The sequence below is a fragment of the Micrasema longulum genome, unplaced genomic scaffold, assembly GCF_059751315.1.
Source record: "Micrasema longulum isolate JH-2025_06_02 unplaced genomic scaffold, ASM5975131v1 h1tg001527l, whole genome shotgun sequence".
NCBI classification, from domain to species: Eukaryota; Metazoa; Arthropoda; class Insecta; order Trichoptera; family Brachycentridae; genus Micrasema; species Micrasema longulum.
Window position 1 is genome coordinate 543,733 of NW_028278710.1, and position 23,140 is coordinate 566,872.

The following is a 23,140-nucleotide window of genomic DNA, read 5'->3' on the forward strand; positions in this document are numbered from 1 at the left end:
ATGTGGCCGCTGGTGGCTGCATCATTGTTCTGCTTCCATAAACTAAATTTATATAATTACAAATAAAACACTGAAGAAATATCATAATAATGTACTTTTTGCTAATATTAAAGGAATGGATACACATCACTAATAGTACTTTTTACTGACCCGATCCGAGTCATTCTTTTCCGAGCTTTTACAAAGGCTCAGACCGCCGTTCGCATGTAGAATAGAATGAAAAATTACAAAAACAGATGTCACATCTGGCTTTATTATATCCATTTACAACAGGATCTTGTATTTGTACTGTTTGGGTACGGTTGATAAAACGAGTCTTCCGTCGTAGCTGAGTGAGGCAAAAGTCCAAGGGTCCGCAGAACTCCATTCCACACAGTACACAGAGTCCTCGTGCTGCTCGTAGCACTGTAAAACTCCATCTGCCAATCTGAAAAATTTATATAAATGTTAAGATCAATTATTTGCTTAATTTAGGGGCGGCTGATTAGTCTGTAAACATATTTGCCTTGGCTGTTCATCGATAACTGTATGAAAGAATTAAGAATAAAAATGTCAATTGTCCTTTGTATGCTGATGATGCCATCAGAGGCGGATCCTTAGTATGTGCATAAGTGCGATGCACTGCCAAGTAAAAATATATGTAGATAAATTAGTAATTTTGTTGATAGTAAAAATATGTTATAGGTACAAAGAAACGGATTTGTTGCAATATTATACTCGTAAACATCATAATATTCAATACTAGCGCCAAAAGATCTAGCGGACGACTTTCTCATCTTGTCTACGCATGCGCAATCGTCCCCGTGCATATTCTGTTTTGCACAATTCTTTACCCTGAATTTGTATGAAATATATTTCCTAGAATCATCATTTGAGCGAGATAGACAACGCTTTATACCGGTGAATCGTGCGTTAGAGGGAAAAGATAATGTACATATACATACTCCGCGCATTGCCGACGCATGCGCAGACTTGAAGTTTAAAGTTCGTTTGTAATGTCACTTTGAACATGCGTAATGACATGATATCAGTACGAACTTAGTTGCCTATGACGTGCGTTAGGCAAATTCAGCGTTCCTGGTTCCGATGTGCGGGCTGTCATACGGGCTCGTTTATCACGTCAGACCTGTCATATTGTTAAAATGAAAAGAAATGCAATGCTAATGTTTTCGGTCAGGAGCCGCCAGTGGATGCCGTGCTTCTTGCTAGCAACGGACCGAAACAAGATTTTCAGCCTTTTGGCTGAAACTGAATTTTGGCTCCTGTTCTAGTTTCGACCGAAACTGAAACTTATTTAAATAAGTTAAAAGTCTATTATTGTTATCAAAAACATTTTTCACTTTGTGGTATGACATTTTACACTTATTTGTTTATAAATTTGTATAAACCATTTAAAACTATTCCCTCTTTTAAAAACTCTTTTATAACTATTCCCGTTATGATTTATTTTATCTTCTTTCTCTCTCCTTCTTTCAATTTTCTGTCTCTTTCATACAATATTTTATTATATAAATAGCAACGCGTGTAATTATAAGTTAGTTAAAATTCTGACAATGAGGTAGTAACCTCGAAACCGGTCGAAGTGTAATTAAAAAAAAAAATTAAGTGGTTTATACAAATTTATAAACAAATAAGTGTAAGTTAAAAGTCACTTAAAAATGCCCAAAATTATGCTGTGTATCATACACGACCGCGACCCCCATATTGCAGTCATTCATTCGCATTTATTTATTTAAAACTTCAAGTACAAAGAATAAGAACTTTGGCAGACTTGTTGGTAAAAGCAATATCTTCCAGCCAACCAAAAAACAGATTGTTCAAAAGAAGAGATTGGTCAGAATTTTGTACTAAAAAAGACATAAATATATACCAAAAGATAGGTACATACATAAAATTTTTAAAGAAACCTAATTAATTAAAAATTACAGCTACTTTTTAATTGGGAGAAAAGGCTTGCACATATCTGTACCTCAGAGGCAGACGGATGCAAATCCAGAATTTGATGAAATGCCTTTTCTATTTTCGTATCCAGTTTATGATCATGTCCATTGATTTTAAATAAATGTAAGTTTTATAATGAAAGCACCAATGTATTAAGATACTGAAAATCCAAATGAATGCTTTGAATGATTAGAAATCACTTTGAGAAAGTAGATTCTTTACTCTCGTTGAACATTTGACTTTTGGATTTGCATCCGTCTGCCTCTGAGGTACAGATATTAACTTAAATAAAATTAAAAAAGTACATTACGTTATACATGTTAAATTGAGAGAGAAAAAGGAACCAAGGAAAGAAAAAAAGGGATAAAAATATGTATTTAAGAAAAAGAAAAAAAAGCAGTAAAACTCAGGGAGCTTAGGATTCTGGGGATATATAATAATGTTTCAAGCGTTTCTTGAAGGTGGCTGGAGAAAGTGCACTTTTAATATGAAGAGGTAGCTCATTCCAAAGTCTAGTAGCTTGGACGGAAAAGGAATAGCTGAAAAATGATGTGCCATGTCGAGGAATGGAAAGTGTTTTTTTTGAGAAGAGCGAAGCGAAAGAATGATCAGAAAGGTAAATGAAATTCTCCGCAAGATATTTTCGCATACATTTCGCATTACGTCACAACTCGTCTCGTCTGAGGTGGTATATTTCAATATTTAAGAAACTCATCCTAAAATTCTGTCCTACCCAACACTAATCTGTTTGCAAAGATAGTGATGGTTTTTTTTCATTTGTATATTTGTAATAAATACCTCTCTTTCGGTTCGCCATTATGTTCTGGTGTAGTATCGCTGTCGGTGTTGCTAGTGTTAAACCGTTTCCTCCTGTGATTGGAGTTATCTGTCTCCGACTCCTCATCCCCTGCATCGAAAGAGGACACCAATGTGTCTGCGTTCGGCTGCTCGCTACTCACTGAGGCAGCGCAAGTCAGGAAGACCCTGGCGTCGGAGCTGCCTGTCAGGAGTAGCTGGTCATGGAAAGTATTGTACCTCACTGCCCAAACCCTAAAAAGAAACGAGAGATTTATAAAATAAAAATTGCAATAATTAATTTGGGTAGACCTGAACCCAATGCCATCTTTGCCTGTGCACATGAAAATTTGTACAGGCAATACAAAACCAATCATCTTACTTCTTTCCACACTTAGTGGTGCTTAGGGCACTGCATTGTTAAACCAAATTATCATCTGTTACACAAGGTAATGTGATCAGTCATAACCTTCAGGTGCCAGTCCAGGATTGAACAGCAAGGAAATATTGCACTTTAAAAACCTTTCAAAAATCAATATTTCACATCCACCCTGCCAGGAATTGAATCCAGGGACATTATGCTGAACTCATTCGTCTTTAGAATCGTATGCAACTTTCGTAATTCGACAAGTGACAGCATTCTTGAACCACCCATACAAATGCAGTCGATTGAAAACCAATTGACTTTATCTCGAGTGCCCCAAAGCACTCGACATTGACAATCGAATGCGACATCGTCACTTCAGCTGTCAAACTTCCTTCTTGTGAAAAGCTCGGCATTTATGTTTGAATGATGAGTGTGTATTTTTGTTGAACTTAACTTAAAATTTACAACACTGATCAATATGATGTATTAACAAATGTGCAACAAATACAACTGTACTTATTTATAATCCCTTATTAAATAAAGTTTCACTAGAAACATGATTTTGAAATTATTTTATCGCTCGTCGTATTTGAGATACACTTACATTATACAATATGTTTTTAAAATCCATTAAATGCATATGAAATATTTCTAATAACATATGTAGATGTGTGTTATGTCAAAGGCAAATAATAATTATAAATGTAGCAGTGTCTCAGTAAAACATTTTCTTATATTTTTTCATAATATTCCATACGCAGAATATTCAACGGAAGAAGTCTGACAAGAAACAATAAAAGTTTACGTGTGGCAGGAGAGCCATAGGCCATAGATAAATACGGATTTGTTAGTGTTGCCACTTTCTCATCCGTCTTTGTAATTAAATTGTCGGAGGGTTTTCAAGAATAGCATTATGACAAAGCAATCGAGATGCCCAATCGACTATTGTCGAGTGGGTGACAAAATGTCACATCTTTCCAGCATAAGGACCTTAGGCATGGTAGACAAACACGTGAACCACGACACAACGAGGCAGACTGATTTCCACCCGATTTTCTTATTCAGGACTTTTACCTGCACGAACAAAATAATTGATATTCTTTCAGACAGTCGGCTTGCTCTAAATATCAATTTCAATTTTTGGTTTGTGACATTTGAGGTTTTACAACGAGGTCTTCAATTTCTCACCAATGTGAATGGTCGCTTCTGGAGAACACTGGCTCCTTGGTGTTTCTATAGTCCCATATCTTCAGCAGGCCGTCATCACCCACGGTGGCGAGGTGGAACTGCCTGTTGGGGTTGAAGTCCAAATCTCGGAGGTGTTGACTGTGTGCGAGTTCTATGGACCAACAGCATTTGGTAGAGTCGCTGCGAGTGTCGTACGATTTCAAGTGCGTATCCTGAAGAGCTACAAACTAGAGAAAAAAATATATCATTTAAATAAAAGTAAAACAATTTTAACCACTAATTAATACTTATTATTTATAATTATTTTAATATTTAAAGCATTAACTTTGTGGTCAAACAGTTTACTAAATGTTATTAAATATTTTTATCTAACCACTTACCGACTTTTCTACGTCTACCAGTTTCGAGGCGTATCCGTCTCTTTGTCAGGACACCAATTAAACCAACATGCAAAACCCACTATACGCCTTCACCATAGTTGTTGCACGAAAATATAAAACCAACATGACTTCCTTTTTATAAGCAACCTTAAAACAATTCTAAAAAAGCCCTTCAGGTACCCCAGAGTCAAGTTGTTTGAGGAATTTGGGATCTTGGATATAAGGCAATCATGTATCTTTATAATAATAATGTTTTGTGAAAGTAAATTATTCTACCAAATCCCAAAAGGAACTCTACCAGAAGTCAAACTAGAGGATGGGTCATGGGGTCTACCACAAACTCTGAATTCGGGCAAAAAAAAATCAGGTTTCTGGGCCCTAAAATATTCAATATGTCGACCGAACATTGCAAAACCATGACCCGGATTCAATTAAATAAATTTATAATAAAACTGTTTTTCGGTTTCGGTAGAGAAAAATCGGAAAATTGATTAAAAAACATTCTTAAATAATAAATAGTACAATTAAATATTGTATAACTGTATAATAAATGAACTAATTAACTAGTAGGTAGTCATGTTATTGTTTATTTTAGATGAAAATGCCTGCCTTAAAACAGGTACCTAGTTTGGCAGATTAGACACAATCCAGAGAAATTTATTACCTAAACATGTGATAGATAAAGAAATTGTAATTATTGTTATTATTTATCTCTGCTCTGTTTCTAAGCAGATGAAGAATATAACTTTGTGTGTGGAATAGAATAAAAATCTTTACTTCTAGAATTAGACCGATACATCAAATTATATAAACCATTAGGATGTAATTTATTATATAAATAAAAGACAAGTGATACTTTAATCCACAAATTTAATTAAAGTATCACTCGTCTTTTATTTATATAATAAATTACAATGAACTTCCATCAAGAATTTTCACTTACAAACATAAATGTAAATGTAAAATAATATCTTTCTCGCGACGAAAAAAACCTATACAATTCAACTACAAACTAAAAAATACTTCCCTTTCAATGGTTTCGTCAATAAAGGATCTTGGCATTACTTTAGATAGCAAACTCTCCTATCGTGAACACATTGATAATATTGTAAACAAATCTCTCAAACTTCTCGGTTTTATCAATAGAGTGACGGCGGACTTCAAAAATATTAACACCATCAAAACTCTTTATTGCTCACTAGTTCGACCCCATCTAGAATACGCTTCTCCTATTTGGACTCATATTGACCTTATCGAGTCTGTCCAACACCGTTTTTTAAGAAAAGTGGCATTGTTGCTCGGATTACAAAGGGGTAATTATTCTTATTTTGAAATAGAGCAATCTCTTAATCTGTCTTCATTGGAGAGACGTAGAACTGAGATGGACCTTATATGCATTTTCAAAATACTTAATGCCATAAGTGATGTCCCAACCCCTTTTGCAATCAATTTCTTTTCATGTTTGCAACCGTGTCACCAGAAGTCAAAATCTGCTATTTATAAAATCTTCTAAGAGCAACTTTGGTTTTTATGCCCCAATGTCCAGAATGTGTAGATTAGTCAATTCATCACACGACTTGGAATTTTTTGGGATAGATCTTCCGGCTTTTCGTAGATCTCTTCGCGACTAAACAGTGTGGGATGAAGTTGGATTGGTATGGTTTAGCTCAAAGTTTTTGATCTTTCGTTTTTTTTTAAATTCAATTCAATTCAATTTATTATAATATATTGTATACTATTATTGTTTTGCCCTTGTTTGTCTTTGCTAAATAGTTTTATGTTCTTTTTGTTCAGTTTCTTGCATTTATGTTTCTTCGTGTAACTGTTGTAATTGGCTTAGGCCGTATATATATATAATAAATAAATAAATGCATTAGGATGTATATTAAAATTACTAAATAAAACATTATTAGGAAGTTTTACCTGGTATCCATTTTGGTATGGGTTCCATTTTCCGCCGTTGAATTTGAGATGACCTTTTCCTTCCAGTTGTATCTGTCGAATCTCTTGTCCGTTGATGTCCAGCACAACTACGCTGTTATCCACCACAACACACAGCCGATTCGTGTCCGTAGAGTGAAATTCGCTGCACTTGACCTCTTGCCCGTATTTCTAAATCAAAACACAATATAATTCAAATCACATATTTATTTTAGCTAATATTACGTGCACTGGTGTATAATGAATAGACATGTTCCACCAACTCGCGCATGTTTCGGAAATGAAGCGGGGTCGTCATGAAAGCAGATTATTTATTTATTTATTAACGGACATTGTCCATGTATACAATTTATAAGGTTTAAATATTACAATAAAAGAGTAGTTTAAAACATTTAAAGAAAAAAGAAAGAAGCATTGACAAACATAAGGGACATCGAGACAAGATCTGGACTATTTATTTAGTGCTCGTTTAAATCGTTGTAAACTTAAACCAAAAAAGTCCAGATCCTGTCTCGAGTTAACAATACGACAAAGGCGGGTCATTGGAGAATTTAGGCCATAGTTTGTTCTATGCTGATCGATGAACAGTACTTCATTGTTTCTCAATCTACGAGTCGGAATATTGAATTTTACTTGTCCCAGTAATGATGGAACATCGATTATACCATTTAGTATGCCGAACATATATATGGAGTCAATATTAGTTCTACGTTTTTGTAGACTAGAAATATTTAACATTGACTCTATTTCAGCATAAGAATAATTATCTCTCTCTAGTCCGAGCATCCACGCTATTTTTCGAAGCAAAGATTGACATTTCATGCTCACATCAAGAGAACACGAGCGGAGAATTGAGGATCATTTTTTCAAAACACTATATTTTACCATGTATCCCTAATTTCAATAATTTATATTGGATTGTAATGAAATATAAAAGAAAATTATAAACTATATATAAATTATAAAATGGATTACCTTCGGGCTAAGTTGTAAGGTGTAATTTTTTTATACACGCAAATCACGAGAAACCACCCTCTCTTGAAAAATTACGTTTCAAGCAAATGTCGAGTTTAAAAAAACAGTTCTCAATTGACGCAATCTATATCCCTTACTGTCAGCAATTTGACGTCCATGCTAGGTACTCAGTATTGAGGATGTTTTTATTATTTTCTTCACGATTCACCTTCTTCACCGTCCGTAAAATGATAATAGGTCAGGCGACAGTGAGCATTGGTTTCTGGATGAGTCTCACATTTTTTAATTTCAATTATTATAATTAAATTTTTTTAAGAAAAGAGAAATACTTGAGTTTTTATTATTTACTCGGTTACAGGGTTCATGTTAAGGACATCGAAAGAGTTCGGCATAAATTATTGCGTTTTATCAATTTTAAATTAAGTATACTGATTGAATACATAAATTACTCATACTTAAATGATTATTTAAACATCCAAACATTAGAAAACAGACGAAAATCAAACGACTTGCTTTTTTTGTTTAAAATAATAATATCAATTTTCGATTGTTGTGAACTTATCAATTTGATTAATGTGCGAGTGCCTGGTCGAGTTACCCGATGTAATACTTTGTTCTACTGCGGTCCATCATCGACCAATTACAGCGCAAATTCGCCAGTAATGCGGATGCATGTACTCGCGAACCAATATGCTAACAACATCGATGTCTTTAGCGTGAGTCTTGTAAATTTAAAATATCAATTAATATGTTCCATATCAAACGGAACTTAATATTCTGTTCATATTGTATTTTATAACATTATGTACCTAGCTGCTTTAAGCATTTAACTGCATTTCTTTAGCTTTTATTTTTTAAAACCAACTTTACTTCTAAACACTGTTCTATCTTTTGTTGCTTTATATTGTATTTTTAAAATTTAATGTTGTTTATTTACTTATATTTTATATAACTTTCATGTATGTAAAAGCCTTATGGGCGAGTAATAGTTTTGATTTAAGGTAGTTTATTACGTTTATTTCTATTTTAATATATCTTTGGCTTTTAATATTTTTTCTATTGAATATGTTCTGTAACTTGAATTATAAAAATAAAACTTTTAATTTTATTGGTTGGTTGGAAGAAATTGCCATTTGGCAATAAGCCCGCCAATGTACAAATAACATTATGTACAAAAAGTTAAATAAATAAATAAAATAAATAAAAATTAATAAAATAAAATAAAATAAAAATATTAATATCTTCAGACCATTTCCCAGAAATCGTAAATAGACTGTGCTGGAAAAATAGAAATCGAGTTGTGGTAGAGTGGGATTTGAACCTCGGACCCTTGGCCCATGAGTCCACAATACTTCCACGGGACCACAGCCTGGTTCAAATAGAGTCAATGTAGTAAGTTCTGCATTATTTTAGACTCAAAATATTATTAACTCTTTAGGTGTCACAAGGGAAATCCCACGCGATTTACAGTTTAACATGAACATATCATAAATAGAATATGTTTTACTGCCAATCTAACACACCAGCTAAAATTAATAGAGGATCATCCTACTTTACACCACAGTATTTTTCTTTCCCCAAGGCAGCCTAAAATCTGTTTAATTTGTCTGGCAATTAAACGATAAAAGTAAGATGTTTCAAAAGAAAAATAAAGTACCTCAATATCATAGGCTTTCACCAGTTCTAACTTGTCAGTTTGTTTGCCCGTCGGTGCGGGTGTGGTCATTTCATCCGGGATGACTTGCACAGTGGGCAGCCTGTAGAGGTTGGTTCCCATGGTGCACTGGCCCGTGGAGGCGTTATAGGAGTTGTGGCAGGAGAGGAACGTGGCGGCGTCGTGGGGAGAGCAGCGTAAATACCACAACTCACCGGCTTCATGCTGGTACATCTAACAAACAATTTTAGAAAGTAAAGCTATCGAAAGAAATAAGGATTAAGTATAATAAAACGAGAATTCAGTTATATTTTCTAATTGAATGAACCTTTCCGAAACTTCTAGATGTAGGTTCTGCAGTGCAGATGAGGAAACACCTAAACACATTCTATGTGAATGTGATGCTTTACATCATAAAAAGAGCTTTATCCTCGGAGGACCAATGGACCTCGGTTAAACCTGAGGATGTTAAAAAGCTCGCCCCCTACCTAATAGCCCAATATTTTACAGACCTGGGTTTGGAGGAGGAGATTTAGCAAAATGAGAACTCTCGTCTTTCACACAGAAGCCAGGCTTTTTATAGACCTGGGCTTGGAAGGTGAGAACTATTTACGGGGACCCGTCACAATAGATCTTCACAGGTCGCAGTGATGTCAGGAGCTTAAGGCATAGCACTGACCCACGACCTCTAAGAATAAGAATAATAATAACAAGAATTCAGATATATTTTATAATTAAACCATGTAAATGTGAATTATTGTTTTATATTATGATTTGAGCTATAGAGTAACGAAACCCACTCTAGAGACTTTTCCTACTTAAGAGCAATTTAAAAAAAAAATAGTTTTACTAATTTGCTAACTGTCAGATGGCTTTGTCAGGGTGGTTCTAACTAACTAACTTCTGATTTTAATAAATAATTGAACCTAACAAAATATTAAAATAAGCATTAATTTTATAGTACTTCCAGAGTAGAACTGCCTTTTTTCAGAGGCATTATACGGTATAGGGCCCAAAGTTTTTTGACATGTTGGACCCCGACATAAAGACGTTTGTCAGTTGCAATGCATAGAAGAAGATGGCGAGCAGATGGATAAAAGGTAGACCTTTTAACATCCTGTAAATCGGTTCTTTGACATTTTATCTGCTTCAATTTTAATTACATGTCGTTATTTTTAATATTTAACCAAGTAGGTGATCTAAGAGGCAAAATTAGCAGTTCACAACGGAGTCCTGGTCCCGACCCTGATGTATGGGAGCGAAGTATGGACTTGGAAAAACAGGAATGAAAGTAGGCTGAATGCTGTCGAAATGCGATCTCTCAAGCGAATGTGTGGTAAAACTATGTACGATAGATGCACAAATGTTGAGATCTGTACATTAAGTAAGGCTGAGACAAGCATTATCGACAAAATCAAGAAAGGAGCTCTGCGCTGGTTTGGACATGTCGAACGAATGGACAGCGAAAGAACGGCTAAGAATATTTGCAATGCGAATGTTGATGGATGCAGAAATAAAGGAAGACCGAGAAAGACATGGCATGACCAAATCCAACAAATACTTGAAGATGGACATGTCAAAAGTCGGAATAATCGGCGCGCGGGCATGAGAAGATGTATGAATGTAGAGGAAGCGAGATCTGTATGCAAATATAGAGTGATGTGGCGTTCTATCCTCTCTGCCAACCCTTACGGAGAAACGGCGAGATGGTTTGTTGTTGTTGTTGTAGGTGATCTTATGAGCATCTACATGTGTAGAGAAGGCTAGCACTCGTGTGTTACAATGGGCTAGAGAATGGGTTTTGTCCATAATATCTGTATCTCAGAGGCAGACGGATGCAAATCCAAACATCAAATGTTCAACCAAAGCCTAAAGAATCTACATTCTCTAAGTGATTTTTAATAATTTAAAGCATTCATTTGTATTTTTAGTATCTTAATACATTGATTTTTTTCATTATAAGACTTACATTTCTTCAAAATCAATGGACATGATCATAAACTGGATACAAATATCGAAATGTCATTTCATCAAAATCTGGATTTGCATCCGTCTGCCTCTGAGATACAGATATTAATAATAAAGCTATAAATACCTTTGTATGTAGAGCCCCCGATTCTTCCTCCAATTCCACAACATGAATTTGATTATTGTTTGGCTTGAGACTTTGCGTTCCTATTAGAAATCTCACTGCATCATTTTCACCAATCTGTGGAGCCAATGCTCTCGCCTGTAATAATCAAATCAAAATGAAACATGCATTGTTCATTCTGCAATCAATACAGAATAATAATACTACATCTTAAAATCGTCAGGCAAAATTACAATTCTGAAAGATGTTGACCTTTTTCCTGTTTACTCTACTAATGCGGGTACAATACCCATAGATTTATGACACACATACGTGTTAAATTATTTTACCAGAAATCTAGAGCGTTGACCGAAGAAAACAACGTGGCATTTTCTGCTTAATGCAATACATAATACTGTGCAAGATGTTACCTCTTAGTGACAAAATTGAACGACAAATACAGTTCAACGCCTGGGCTGGTATTCCAAACGCTCTCGTGTCCGTATTATCTCGTGTATTTACATACAAAATACACGAGAAAAACTGTTTTCTCGTGCCACGAGAGTGGTTCAGAATAGCACCCCTGGAGTGCATCAAACTTCTTCGCCACAGAGGCGTCCAGAACAAAAGAACATGACCTATAAAAGGATCACAGGGCGTGGTAACATAGTGCAGTGCAATTCATTACTCTCGTGCTCCATACCTGTCCGTATTAAATACACATCGATCAACATAATTTTCTTCTGTCATCTTCAACTGGTGTAGGAGCTCGCTTAACAACAACTAACAAAACCCTACGAATAAATATAACCTAAGCTAAACCCTCCTCAAAGAAAAATATGCATAGATGGCACTGATAAAAAAATACACGCATTATCACCTTACCGACCGCATCTCATGTTTAGCGAAAATCGCATTACCTTAAAAAATTCAACTGTTCGCCCTCTTCTAGAATATGCCTCTGTGGTCTGGTCTCCATTCTATGCCAATTGCATAAATCACATTGAATCAGTCCAACATCGCTTGCTTCGAAAAGTAGCGTGGATGCTTGGACTAGAGAGAGGTTATTATTCTTATGCTGATATAGAGTCAATGTTCAATATTTCGAGTCTACAAAAACATAGAACTAATATTGATTCCATATATATGTTCGGCATACTAAATGGTATAATCGATGTTCCATCATTACTGGGACAAGTAAGATTAAATATTCCGACTCGTAGGTTGAGAAACAATGAAGTGCTGTTCATCGATCAGCATAGAACTAACTATGGCCTTAATTCTCCAATAGCCCATATTTGTCGTATTGTTAACTCAAGACAAGATCTGGACTTTTTGGTTTGAGTTTACAGCGATTAAAACGAGCACTAAATAAATAGTCCAGATCTTGTCTCGATGTCCCTTTTGTTTGTCAATGCTTCTTTTCTTTTTTAAAAATGTTTTAAACTATTCTTTTATTAACAAATTACAACAGGGATGGAGAATACCTTATATAAGGGAATATGGAAGCGGTCTGGCTGTATTTAGCGGAACATGGAATTGACCTTACTGCGCCCGATAACATCAATATCTTATTTTTTCAAAATTGTGGACTGGCTGCTTTCTGCATAACTACGTTCACTTGTGAGAAAAATTCCCTATCCTGAGAAGTGCGAAACAGCTCCTCCACAGTTCTATCCTGGTCCATGCTCGGATGTTTCGAAGCCAGGAAAGCTGTTTTCTTCCGACCCCTCTACGTCCCTCGATCTTCCCCTTCGTGACAAGCTGAAGTATGGCATATTTACCACCTCTCAACACATGGCCCAAATATGAAATCTTACGGAGCTTAACAGTGGTGAATAGTTTGTAATACATGTTTAATGAATTGAATTACATCAGTTCTGCTTTTGGCAACTGTAGTTGAAATCACACTATTTTCTCGTAATACATGACGGCATATTTCTGCGTCTGATCATGATGAAGGTCCGTTGGAGAATGAAGACAATTATTATTTATTATCAACTAATTGAAAATTCACTATCTTTGCGCTTGTAACTTGTAACGTGTCTATTAATTATGTCATTGGTACATGGCCTCAAAAAAACATATTTTTTTTCAGATACATAATTTAAATCAATTTCATTTTAAGCTACATTATTTTGTTAATAGATACGAAAATATATGAACCTGGTGTTCCAAACCATAAATGGTAGAATTTCCTTCGTCCATCTTTAGTAAAATTTTCAATAATTATCGTTTTATCAATTTTCAAAAAATAATAACAACATATGAACGTCAACTAAAAATATTAGGAGCTGTCACTTTGGCAGCTGTCAATATTGTAGGTTAAATTGTGTTGCCAAGCAAAAAAAGATTATTTAATCTGAAATGGTAGGTATTTAATTTGACAAACATATTTGGGCCCCGCTTACCATTGTCTATAATGTATGAAAATAAGTATATTTGCAAGAAAATTTAAAGTATCTTCGTCGGTAACCTATAATTGAACATGTTTATAACAAAAATTTGTATGCATATTTTTCTTTTCATACAGAAAACTTAATTTTAATTGATAGATACAATTTATGATAAATGTTAACTTTTCATTGTTATTGAGAGTATGAAAAAATTACATGTTTTATTTTATAAAAAGTAAAGACGCCAAGCAGTCAAACTCCTTACATTTCACCCTTAGGAAACATACATAATTGATGAATCTCATCCGCATAAATAAAGGTTTCAGCTCTTTAACTTCATAAACATCAAATATGGACCTAATGGTGAATGTTACACAGTATGTAAAGTGGCCACTTAAACCAGCCAATGACAGGTCATAAGCTCTGTACATGCCTAGACTTCTTGATGTTCTTCATCTCATTTGTAAAATAATAATTATTTATTATTGTATCCATCATTATTTCTAGCAGGGATGCTGGATAACAATACTCTCGAATCTCGTCGCAAAAATTTTCTTCGGATACATTTCTATAAGCTAATTTCTAGAAGTATATTATATATAATCCAAATACACTGAACGAGATCGGTTTTTTTGTTTCCAATAATTATACTAGAGCGAGATCAAATGCACTGTTTCAATTTTTTCAATTCAATTAATTTATTTAAATATAACACATACATTACAAACATATATTCATTACGTATATATTATAAAAAGAAAAAAATACATGAAAGAGACTCAAGTCAAAGCAGTAGGAGAATCCTGCTACGGAAAACCACTTTGGACACATGGAACAGATCAATATCCAGAGCGATGTTCAGCACAGCGGTAGCCCTTCCAACAGGCATAACCATATGCAGGTTAGTCCTGTATATCAGAATATGAAACAACCTATACTGACGCTGTATTAGATAATTATCAGGGACATACAAACCAATGCTCATCATAATCTCAGAATTATCGATCATACCGCGCAACAATCGATAAAAATGTGTAGTCAAATACACATTACTTCTAGTCTCTAAACTGTTGTAGCCGAGCATACCCTGGAGAAACTCGGTCGGGTAGAGCCAAGGGTAATACCCGCACTCTCTCATGTAGAGATATCTCAGAAACTTTTTTTGGATTTTCTCTATCATAAGAGAGTACTTCAGTTTATGTGGCCCCCGAATCATCGAGCCACTCTCGAGTCTACTTCGCACCAAGAAGTTGTAAAGAGTTCTCAGTACGCGGGTATTTTCGAAAACCCTGGCAGTACGCAGAACAAATCATAACATCTTCAATGCATCACCAATAATTGTCTCTATGTGTTCATGAAATGTCAGGGTGCTCACAAATCTAAATCAGATTCTGGTCATTTGTAGCGAAAAAATAGAGTCTTTTAGGCCCTAGTGAAGGACGTGACCGAACACTTGGAAACATTAAACCAAAGTTTGTTTCGCCTTCCCCATTCAGATATATTAGATATATCCGTTTGGAGAAGACGAAAATCGTCAGAAGTTGTCACCTTTAAGAATGGTTTTAAGTTATCCACAAACAGCAGAAAACGCGAGTTCAAAATTACCTTTTAATAGTATTAATGAAAATTGAGAACAACAATGGACCCAGGTTAGAGCCTTGCGGGACACCCGAGAAAGTATGGAAGCACTCTGACACAAATATACCGAAGGAGACCGTGTTTTACACACCCAGAAGCCGTACAAATGCAAATTAGAATTCACCCATTAATAGGGCATTTCGTTTGCTGAATATGGCTTCTGCGGATAATATGGATTTATTTCTCTGCACATTCTGTATATATCGGGAGTTTAGCATCTATCTGCTTTCTATTCATTAACTTATTTACAGTGTGCATTGCGTAATGGGTTAAACAGACCGTAAAGTAATGCAGACTACGATTTGTCAAATATTTTTTTCCTCAAATCAGCGTTCCGGTACCTATTCACCTACATCGCACTATCTATTCATAGGATAAATTATTGCTTGCACAATATTTATGTATGTATGATATTTATTTCAATGTTTTTTGTGTGTATAGGTACTCGTTAATTCACAGGAAAAACATTGTTTGCTAATGTGTCATAATGTGGTCATGGTATTCCCAAATAATGATACTCACTTGCTGAAATCATTCATGCAACAGTCATGTTAAAATATATACATTTATATGAGAATGGTAGTGACTACAGTGACAGACCGAAACAAGATTTTCTGCCAAAATCGAATCTTGGCTTCAGTTCTAGTTTCGGCCGAAATCGAAATTTGTTTAAATAGGTAATAACACGTCACTGGCTTATATGCAATTTGCGTAAGAATAGTTTTTGAATCTGTAAGTGAGTATTGTTTTAGTGTATAATGAGGAAGTTCAGTGGTTTTTTAATTTTTTTTATTTGTTAATAGACTGTTAAACTAAGACAATTTTTTTTTTTAAAGTTTTTATATATCGTATTATCGGCGCTTCGATTTTTCAAAGTTTTGTATTTCTGAAATAACTCCGCGTGTAACGTCAGAGGTTCATTTCCGCTTATTCTCATTCAGTTCTTCCCATTGGTCCAGAAGCGGCAAGCAGACCGGAAATCTTCCATAGCTCTCAGATCATAGGTTGATTCACATGAACCAGTGACGTCATTTAAAGTAGTGCGTTTTTTTCAAAATATTTTCTTATTATTTTTCCTGTACATTTTCAAGAAACTTTGGCGTACAATTGAATGCTCTAATTTTCACCCCGCGTAAGAAAACACTTTTTGTATCCAATTTCTCGTAGGGCTGAAGTTCCTCATTGTTTTGGTGTCATAAGTTGTGATTTGTGGAATATTTCTTTAGTAGATATATATCGGGACTCTGAGTATTATATTAACTATGGATTTTTGTGCAACAAATACGCTATTTAAAACTGTGTCACTCGCACCACCCCAACCGATTATACCGTACTCCAATGCACTCGTAATATGTGTCAATGCACAATAGTTAGTTCGCGTTGGGCATGACTGGGCGTTTGGGCGCGGGTCAGCCATTATTTCTGACGGCCCCGATGCTTCCATTTGATTCGCGCTAGTAACGCGTAAATTTCATTATACGTCACTGCCGGTACCTTTATATTTTTGATATATGAAGCGATTGTTGAATAAAAAATACAGGAAATATTTTCATGTGCAAACACCAAAAAATCTATTAAGCGTTGAACCTTTTAAAATATCACATTATTTGATTTTCAATTAGCATTGTGTCAATAGAAAAAGATTGACATGAATACATATACGATAATTACACAGGGGCGGATGTACAAAATGAATCCTTATCGGATCCGAAAAAAACCATAATGTAGTTCCACCGTAGCTCTAAATCTATTGCGCGAGTCCTGATTTATTTATTATACATATCATTATCATTCCATTTCCGCACCTAATGGTGCGTAGGGAACTGCATTGCTACACCAATCGCAGCGTATCTTGATCATTTTTGTTACATTAGTCTTCGTCGTTCAAAGTGCAGGTAAGCGTCGTTTTACGCCGCGGTTCCGTCCTGAGAGACACCGGCGTAAAATGAACACAAATATAATGGAAGGTTCCGTGTCGAAATTCTAAGAACAATCTAACAAGTTTATTTAATACATATCCCATAGGTATAAAGGATGTTCTTTAAACCCTGTCATATCCGAAACCACGATGATCATATGAGCAAGACGACATATTGGCACATTAAAATAAATTTTTAGAACAAATAAAATTTAAAAAAATAAAATATTAAAAAAAACAAATGGTTGCTAACTTTTGCAGAAAAAAAACGAGGAGGGGGGAGTTTGACTTCTCCCCTGCAGAAGTAAGCAACCATTTGTTCTTTTTAATATTTTATTTTTACAAATTTTCTTCGTTCTAAATATTTTTTTAATGTCTTCTTGCCCATACTGATCATCGTGGTTTCGGATGTGACAGGGTTTAAAGAACACCCGGTATATTCAAAATAAATTATAAATTTATTCACAATATTTTGAGTTTGTCCAAATTTTTGTAGACAAGGACTGGATTCAACTCCCTGGGGAGCTGTTTATATTAACATATTACGTCAGAGATGAAGAACATTTAAGAAAAGGTAATATAGAAGTCTAGGCATCTACAGGGCTTATGACCTGTCAATGGCTGGTTTAAGTGGCCATTTTACACACTGTGTAACATTCACCATTCTGCCTATATTTGAACATTTATATTCTTTCAATTCTTTCATCTGTTGATGTTTGTGAAATTTTTACCGCGCATAAGAAAACATTAATTGTATCCAATTTCCCGTAGGGCTGAAGTTTCTCTTTAAATGCTCTCACCAACAATGTTTTAAGAATATCCAATAATGTTTGTAAACATGCAAGATTTCCTCCATTCCAAGGGAGTTATTAAGATATAAATTTGATGCAACAGAGAGGGAAAATATTTCTGAGAAGGGATATGGAAGTGTGGGCATTTACAGGGCTTACTGATCATCGTGGTTTCGGATGTGACAGGGTTTAAAGAACACCCTGTATATATCAAAATATATATAGAAAGTCTGGTTCATCCTCACCGTGTAATCTAAAATTGTTCAAACTAGCACTCACTTTATATATATTTATATATTTTTATTTATATATATATATGTTTTTGCTTAGTTTTTTGCTACATTTTTACTACGTTTTTACTCCATTTTTTACTTTGTTTTTCACTTTGTCCTCTATTTTTATAACCGTTTCTATATATTGATTACTGTTTTTTATATTTTTTTGACTGTCTTAGAACGGGGAAAATAACCCTAGTTAGGCAGTCAAATCAACTTTGCACAAATTATAATTTTGTGTATGTAATATAATGAAAATAAATAAAATGGCAAATATATTTTTTTTAAGTGTATAAAATGGTTTTAAAACTACATAGATTTATTTTGATTTCCCAATACGACACTGAAAAAGTAATTGGATAATATTTATACTAGATTAACTTTACTGTCCACTGACCAGAAAGAAAAACATTGACGGTATTTGTTCATTTTTAATGGGTTCTAGGAAATTCCCCGGTTATTTTTCGCCAATCCTTAAAATAATATTTACACTGCGCATAACGAGAAAAATCCGATATTACGCAGAGTTGGTAATTACATTATTTATAAGAAAACAAACCAAAATTATGTGAAATATGTACCTTGTACATTAAACTAATTTATTTAAAATTGTATATACCTACTAGCGGACCTGACAGACGTTGTCCTGCCTAAACGTTGGCTTGCCTGATATTAGCTTGGAAAAAGACTTTTCTTTAATACGTAGGTACTAGGGGCAAACCGTGTATAGAAGCGATTATGCGCAGCTTACCATTATGCGCAGCTTACCATTATGTTTGACTAACCATAATAATGTTTTATTGTAACTTTATTTACAGAAAAACAAATAAATAATTACAATTTATTTTAAATTATTTCCACCGTTTGTATTTTTATACTAATATAAATACACATTTTAATAAAGCGCGCCCAGCGCCTGAGGCGAGCCAAGAAACTAGCCGATTATTCCAGATTATTTTTCATACAAATAAATATACTATATTTTGAATGTCTTAACCCCAGTGCGAGTTTTTTCTCCTGGATTAAACTTGCAGATTACTCAAATTATTTGAAGATTCTTGATTTGGAAAACATTATTTTAAGCATTGTTTCTTAAATACTATTTTTCTTTGAGATGGTACTTTTGACATAAGACCATAATTACTTTCATGCGTCATATTGCAGGACATATAGCGCTCCACGCGGCTGTTTTTAGCTCTGTTAATTATTAGAACAATAATTCGGCCAGTTGACATTTCAATTGAATACCTAATATCGATTAAATTCATAGTGCTATTTTTTATACATTTTTTAATGAATTATATATTAAAGTAATGGATAATATATCTATATAATATAATATTTCACGAAGTTACATCGTTTGAGTTGATTTCATGGATGAGAGTTGTATCACACAGAACCACAGAAAAATATCAATTTATAGTATATATTACTTACATTATATTATGTTCCTTCTATGTAGGTACAAATATATGTTTTTTTATAGCTTACCTGTAAATGAAATCACCATTCGCACTGGTAGGTACCTGGGTACTTGTTTATGATTAAGTTCCAAAACATAAAATAATTAATTTTCAAATATTTAATTATTTTTGCAAATGTCAAACTCGGCCCTTTTCACCAACAGGGGTCACTTTATACATGAATGCGATTTTCAAAAATTTATTTAATGTCAATTAATATTATTTTAGTATTAACAAAAATCCAGCATAAGAAATAAGTGCAATGTAAGGAAAGAATCTGATTGGGATCATAAACGTTCAAAAACAAACTTTTTGAAACACAAAAAATCAACATCCTTTTTTTTTTTTTTGTATTTGCGTTCTCGTTGAATGCAACTTTGGCAGATCGATGAAAAAAATATTTATCCATCTAAATTTTTTTTCCGATTCTATTAAAAATTTTCATCTCTACGAACATGCGCAGCGCAAAGATCTACATTTCTCTGAAAACCACACGTAAATCGGTTAAGCCGTTTAGGAGAAATTAAGTGTCATCACACGTACGAAGAATTATATATATATAAAGATACAGTATACATACATATGCATAGGGCGGGCATATTGCCTTAAGGCAATTTCTTCCTACCTACCCAATTTGAGAAAATCAGTGGTATATGAACATATTGTAGATAAATCAACAATATTTTGAGTATGTCTAAATGTTTTAAGACATGCTGAATTTCTTCCTTGGGGAGTTATTGATATATTACTGGTATATAAAGCAAAAAATATTTTCAGGCGTTGCTTTAATGTAAATAATTTCAGCCGGATGAATCTCACCGACATGATAAAGGTTTCAGGTCTTTTACTTCACAAAAGTCAACAGATGGAAGAGTTGAGGAAATGTGGGTGTTTAAACTTAAGCAGAACGGTGAACGTTACGCAGAAAGTAAAGTGGCCACTTGAACCGGCCAATGACCGGTCACAAGTCCTGTAAATGCCCAGACTTCCAAATTCCCTTCTCATTTTTTTCCCTCTCTGTTGCAGCAAATTTAGAACTAGAATCTCAACCGCCTTATGCGCTCTGTAGCTGCAAGGCGCGTTGGGATGCTTAATGTACAGCGGCGGTGTGGGGATTTTCACAAAAATGATGCTATGCAATTTATCCTAAATCAATAAATAAAGCACCTACCTCATTCAATCAAAAATCTATTGCAATACAACACTAACTTAACAACGCTGTATTCGGAAAGCTATTCTTGTGGACAGCAATAAAATCAAGTAGGTACCAATAATCTATCTATATTTGACACCTAATTATCTATTGTTTTCAAAACCTAAACTGCAAAATCAATGAGTAAGTTCAGTGCTAAGGAAAATTGGATATAACATGTTTTCTTATACGGCTTGAAAATTACAGCATTTTTATTTACTTATACACTCTGTGGGTTTTTACATTTATTAGTAATACATTCAAGTACAGAAAATACACCAAGTAGTCGGAACATTAGGCATCATCCCTCTGTAACTACACATGTGCATCAACCATCTTCTAGGAATTATCAAGCAGCCAGTAGGCCACATGGCGGCGGTATCTACCTACTATCTACAAAAGCTACTCTTCGGACATCTATCTTTATTTTGTTAACCATAATGTTGAAACAGTGCTTTATTTATTTAGTTTTTTATTGGTTACTTCTTGACATGAACAGTTGACAAATTTACTACTATGCTCTATATTTTACTTTGATTTTTTGTGTTTTTTTTTTCATTAAAAAAAAAAAAAAGAAAAAATATTCCTATGATTTACCCAAATATTTAATTTTGAGGGCCATTTTCAACGAGTTGTAAATAACTCACTATTAGAAAATAGAATCGAGTTGGGGTAGAGTGGGATTCGAACCACGGACCTTCGGTTCGTGAGTCCGAGACACTAGCCACAGCACCACAACCCGCTTTTATATTTATTGATTTTTTTTTATACAAACTATAATGAACAATTAAAATAATGTGACCTCACTGGGATTACCCGTGCCGAGGACACTTAACAATAAACTTTAAAAAATAAAAATTTTTACATTTGAGAATAAACGAAGAAGACTAACTTAATAAACAGAGATAATTAACAAAATATTCAGACAGTTTTAAGTTGATATAATTCAATTAAATGAATCTCACCCGCATTAATAAAGGTTTTAGCTCTTTATTCAATTCAATTAAACTAATTATTTTAAATATAACATATACATTACAAACATATATTCAATACGTACATATTATAAAAAAAGAAAAAAAAGTTCACGAAAGAGACTCATTTCAAAGTAGTAGGAGAATCCTGTTCCGGAAAACCCCTTCGGATACATGGAACAGATCAATATCCAGAGCGATGTTGTTCAGTGTAGCGGTAGCCCTTCCAACAGGCATAACCATAGGCAGGTTGGTCGTGAATATCGGAATATGAAACAATCTATGCTGACGCTGTCTTAGGTAATTATCAGGAACATACAAACCAATGCTTATCATAATCTCAGAATTATCGATCATACCGCGCAACAATCGATAAAAATGTGTGGTCAAAAACACATTCCTTCTAGTCTCTAAACTGTTGTAGCCAAGCATACCCTTAACTTAAAAAACATCAACAGATGAAAGAATTTAAGGAATATAGATGTTCAAATAAGGGCAGAATGGTGAATGTTACACAGTGTGTAAAGTGGCCACTTAAACCAGCCATTGACAGGTCATAAGCCCTGTAAATGCCTAGACTTCTATATAACCTTCTCTTAAATGTTCTTCATCTCTGTTGTAATATGTTATTATAAACGGCTCCCCAGGAAGTTGAATCTAGACCTTGTCTACAAAAAATTGGACAAACTCAAAATATTTTTGAATACGTATTTATGTTATTTATTTATGTACACACACTCAAGACATTGTTGAGATTCTAGATGCCTACTTTCATCAAGACTAAAATTTAATTATTATATAGGAGCTAGATTACAACACGTTTTGCAGCTAAAAAGCGCACGGACGTTTAGAAATTTTGCCCCCATTTAAACCGCACAAAAAAAAGTATAAAGTGTTTTCAATTTATAAATAATTGTTTACAAATATCTAGATTACATGTCCTGCAGCTACTGAGCGCTTGGGCGGTAAAAAATCTAGACCCATTTACAATTTAGATATAACATGAAAGCCAACATCACAAAAGTCTTGTCAATATTTTATATACGTATGCACATATATAAATAACCATTTATAATACACTTATATATTATCAACAAATCGTCCAGTACCCGCTCTTTAGATGGCCCGCTATCGAAAACCCACACGAGTTCACGTTTTATATAAATCCTTCGCGTATTGTC

The 23,140-nt window shown here is 34.2% G+C and overlaps 1 protein-coding gene across 1 annotated transcript; it reads right to left on the reverse strand.

The window, feature by feature from the left end:
* Window positions 1-76: 76 nt before the first annotated feature.
* On the reverse strand, window positions 77-13,649 carry LOC148275039 (EARP and GARP complex-interacting protein 1). The gene is made up of 7 exons (XM_088236262.1): window positions 13,479-13,649; window positions 11,337-11,471; window positions 9,245-9,475; window positions 6,595-6,783; window positions 4,292-4,518; window positions 2,740-2,991; window positions 77-427 (listed from the first exon to the last, which is right to left on the reverse strand). The coding sequence occupies exons 1-7, from the start codon at window positions 13,518-13,520 to the stop codon at window positions 265-267; spliced, it is 1,239 nt and encodes a 412-aa protein (XP_088092388.1). The 5' UTR covers window positions 13,521-13,649; the 3' UTR covers window positions 77-264.
* Window positions 13,650-23,140: the final 9,491 nt, after the last annotated feature.

Excerpts from the sequence above, each read along its gene's own strand:
- LOC148275039 (XM_088236262.1), bottom strand. The coding sequence starts at position 13,520 with ATGGACGAAGGAAATTCTACCATTTATGGTTTGGAACACCAG. Across the intron at positions 11,472-13,478 it reads TTTATGGTTTGGAACACCAG|GCGAGAGCATTGGCTCCACA; the intron begins GTTCATATATTT and ends TGATTATTACAG. Across the intron at positions 2,992-4,291 it reads AGAAGCGACCATTCACATTG|GGTTTGGGCAGTGAGGTACA; the intron begins GTGAGAAATTGA and ends GTTTCTTTTTAG.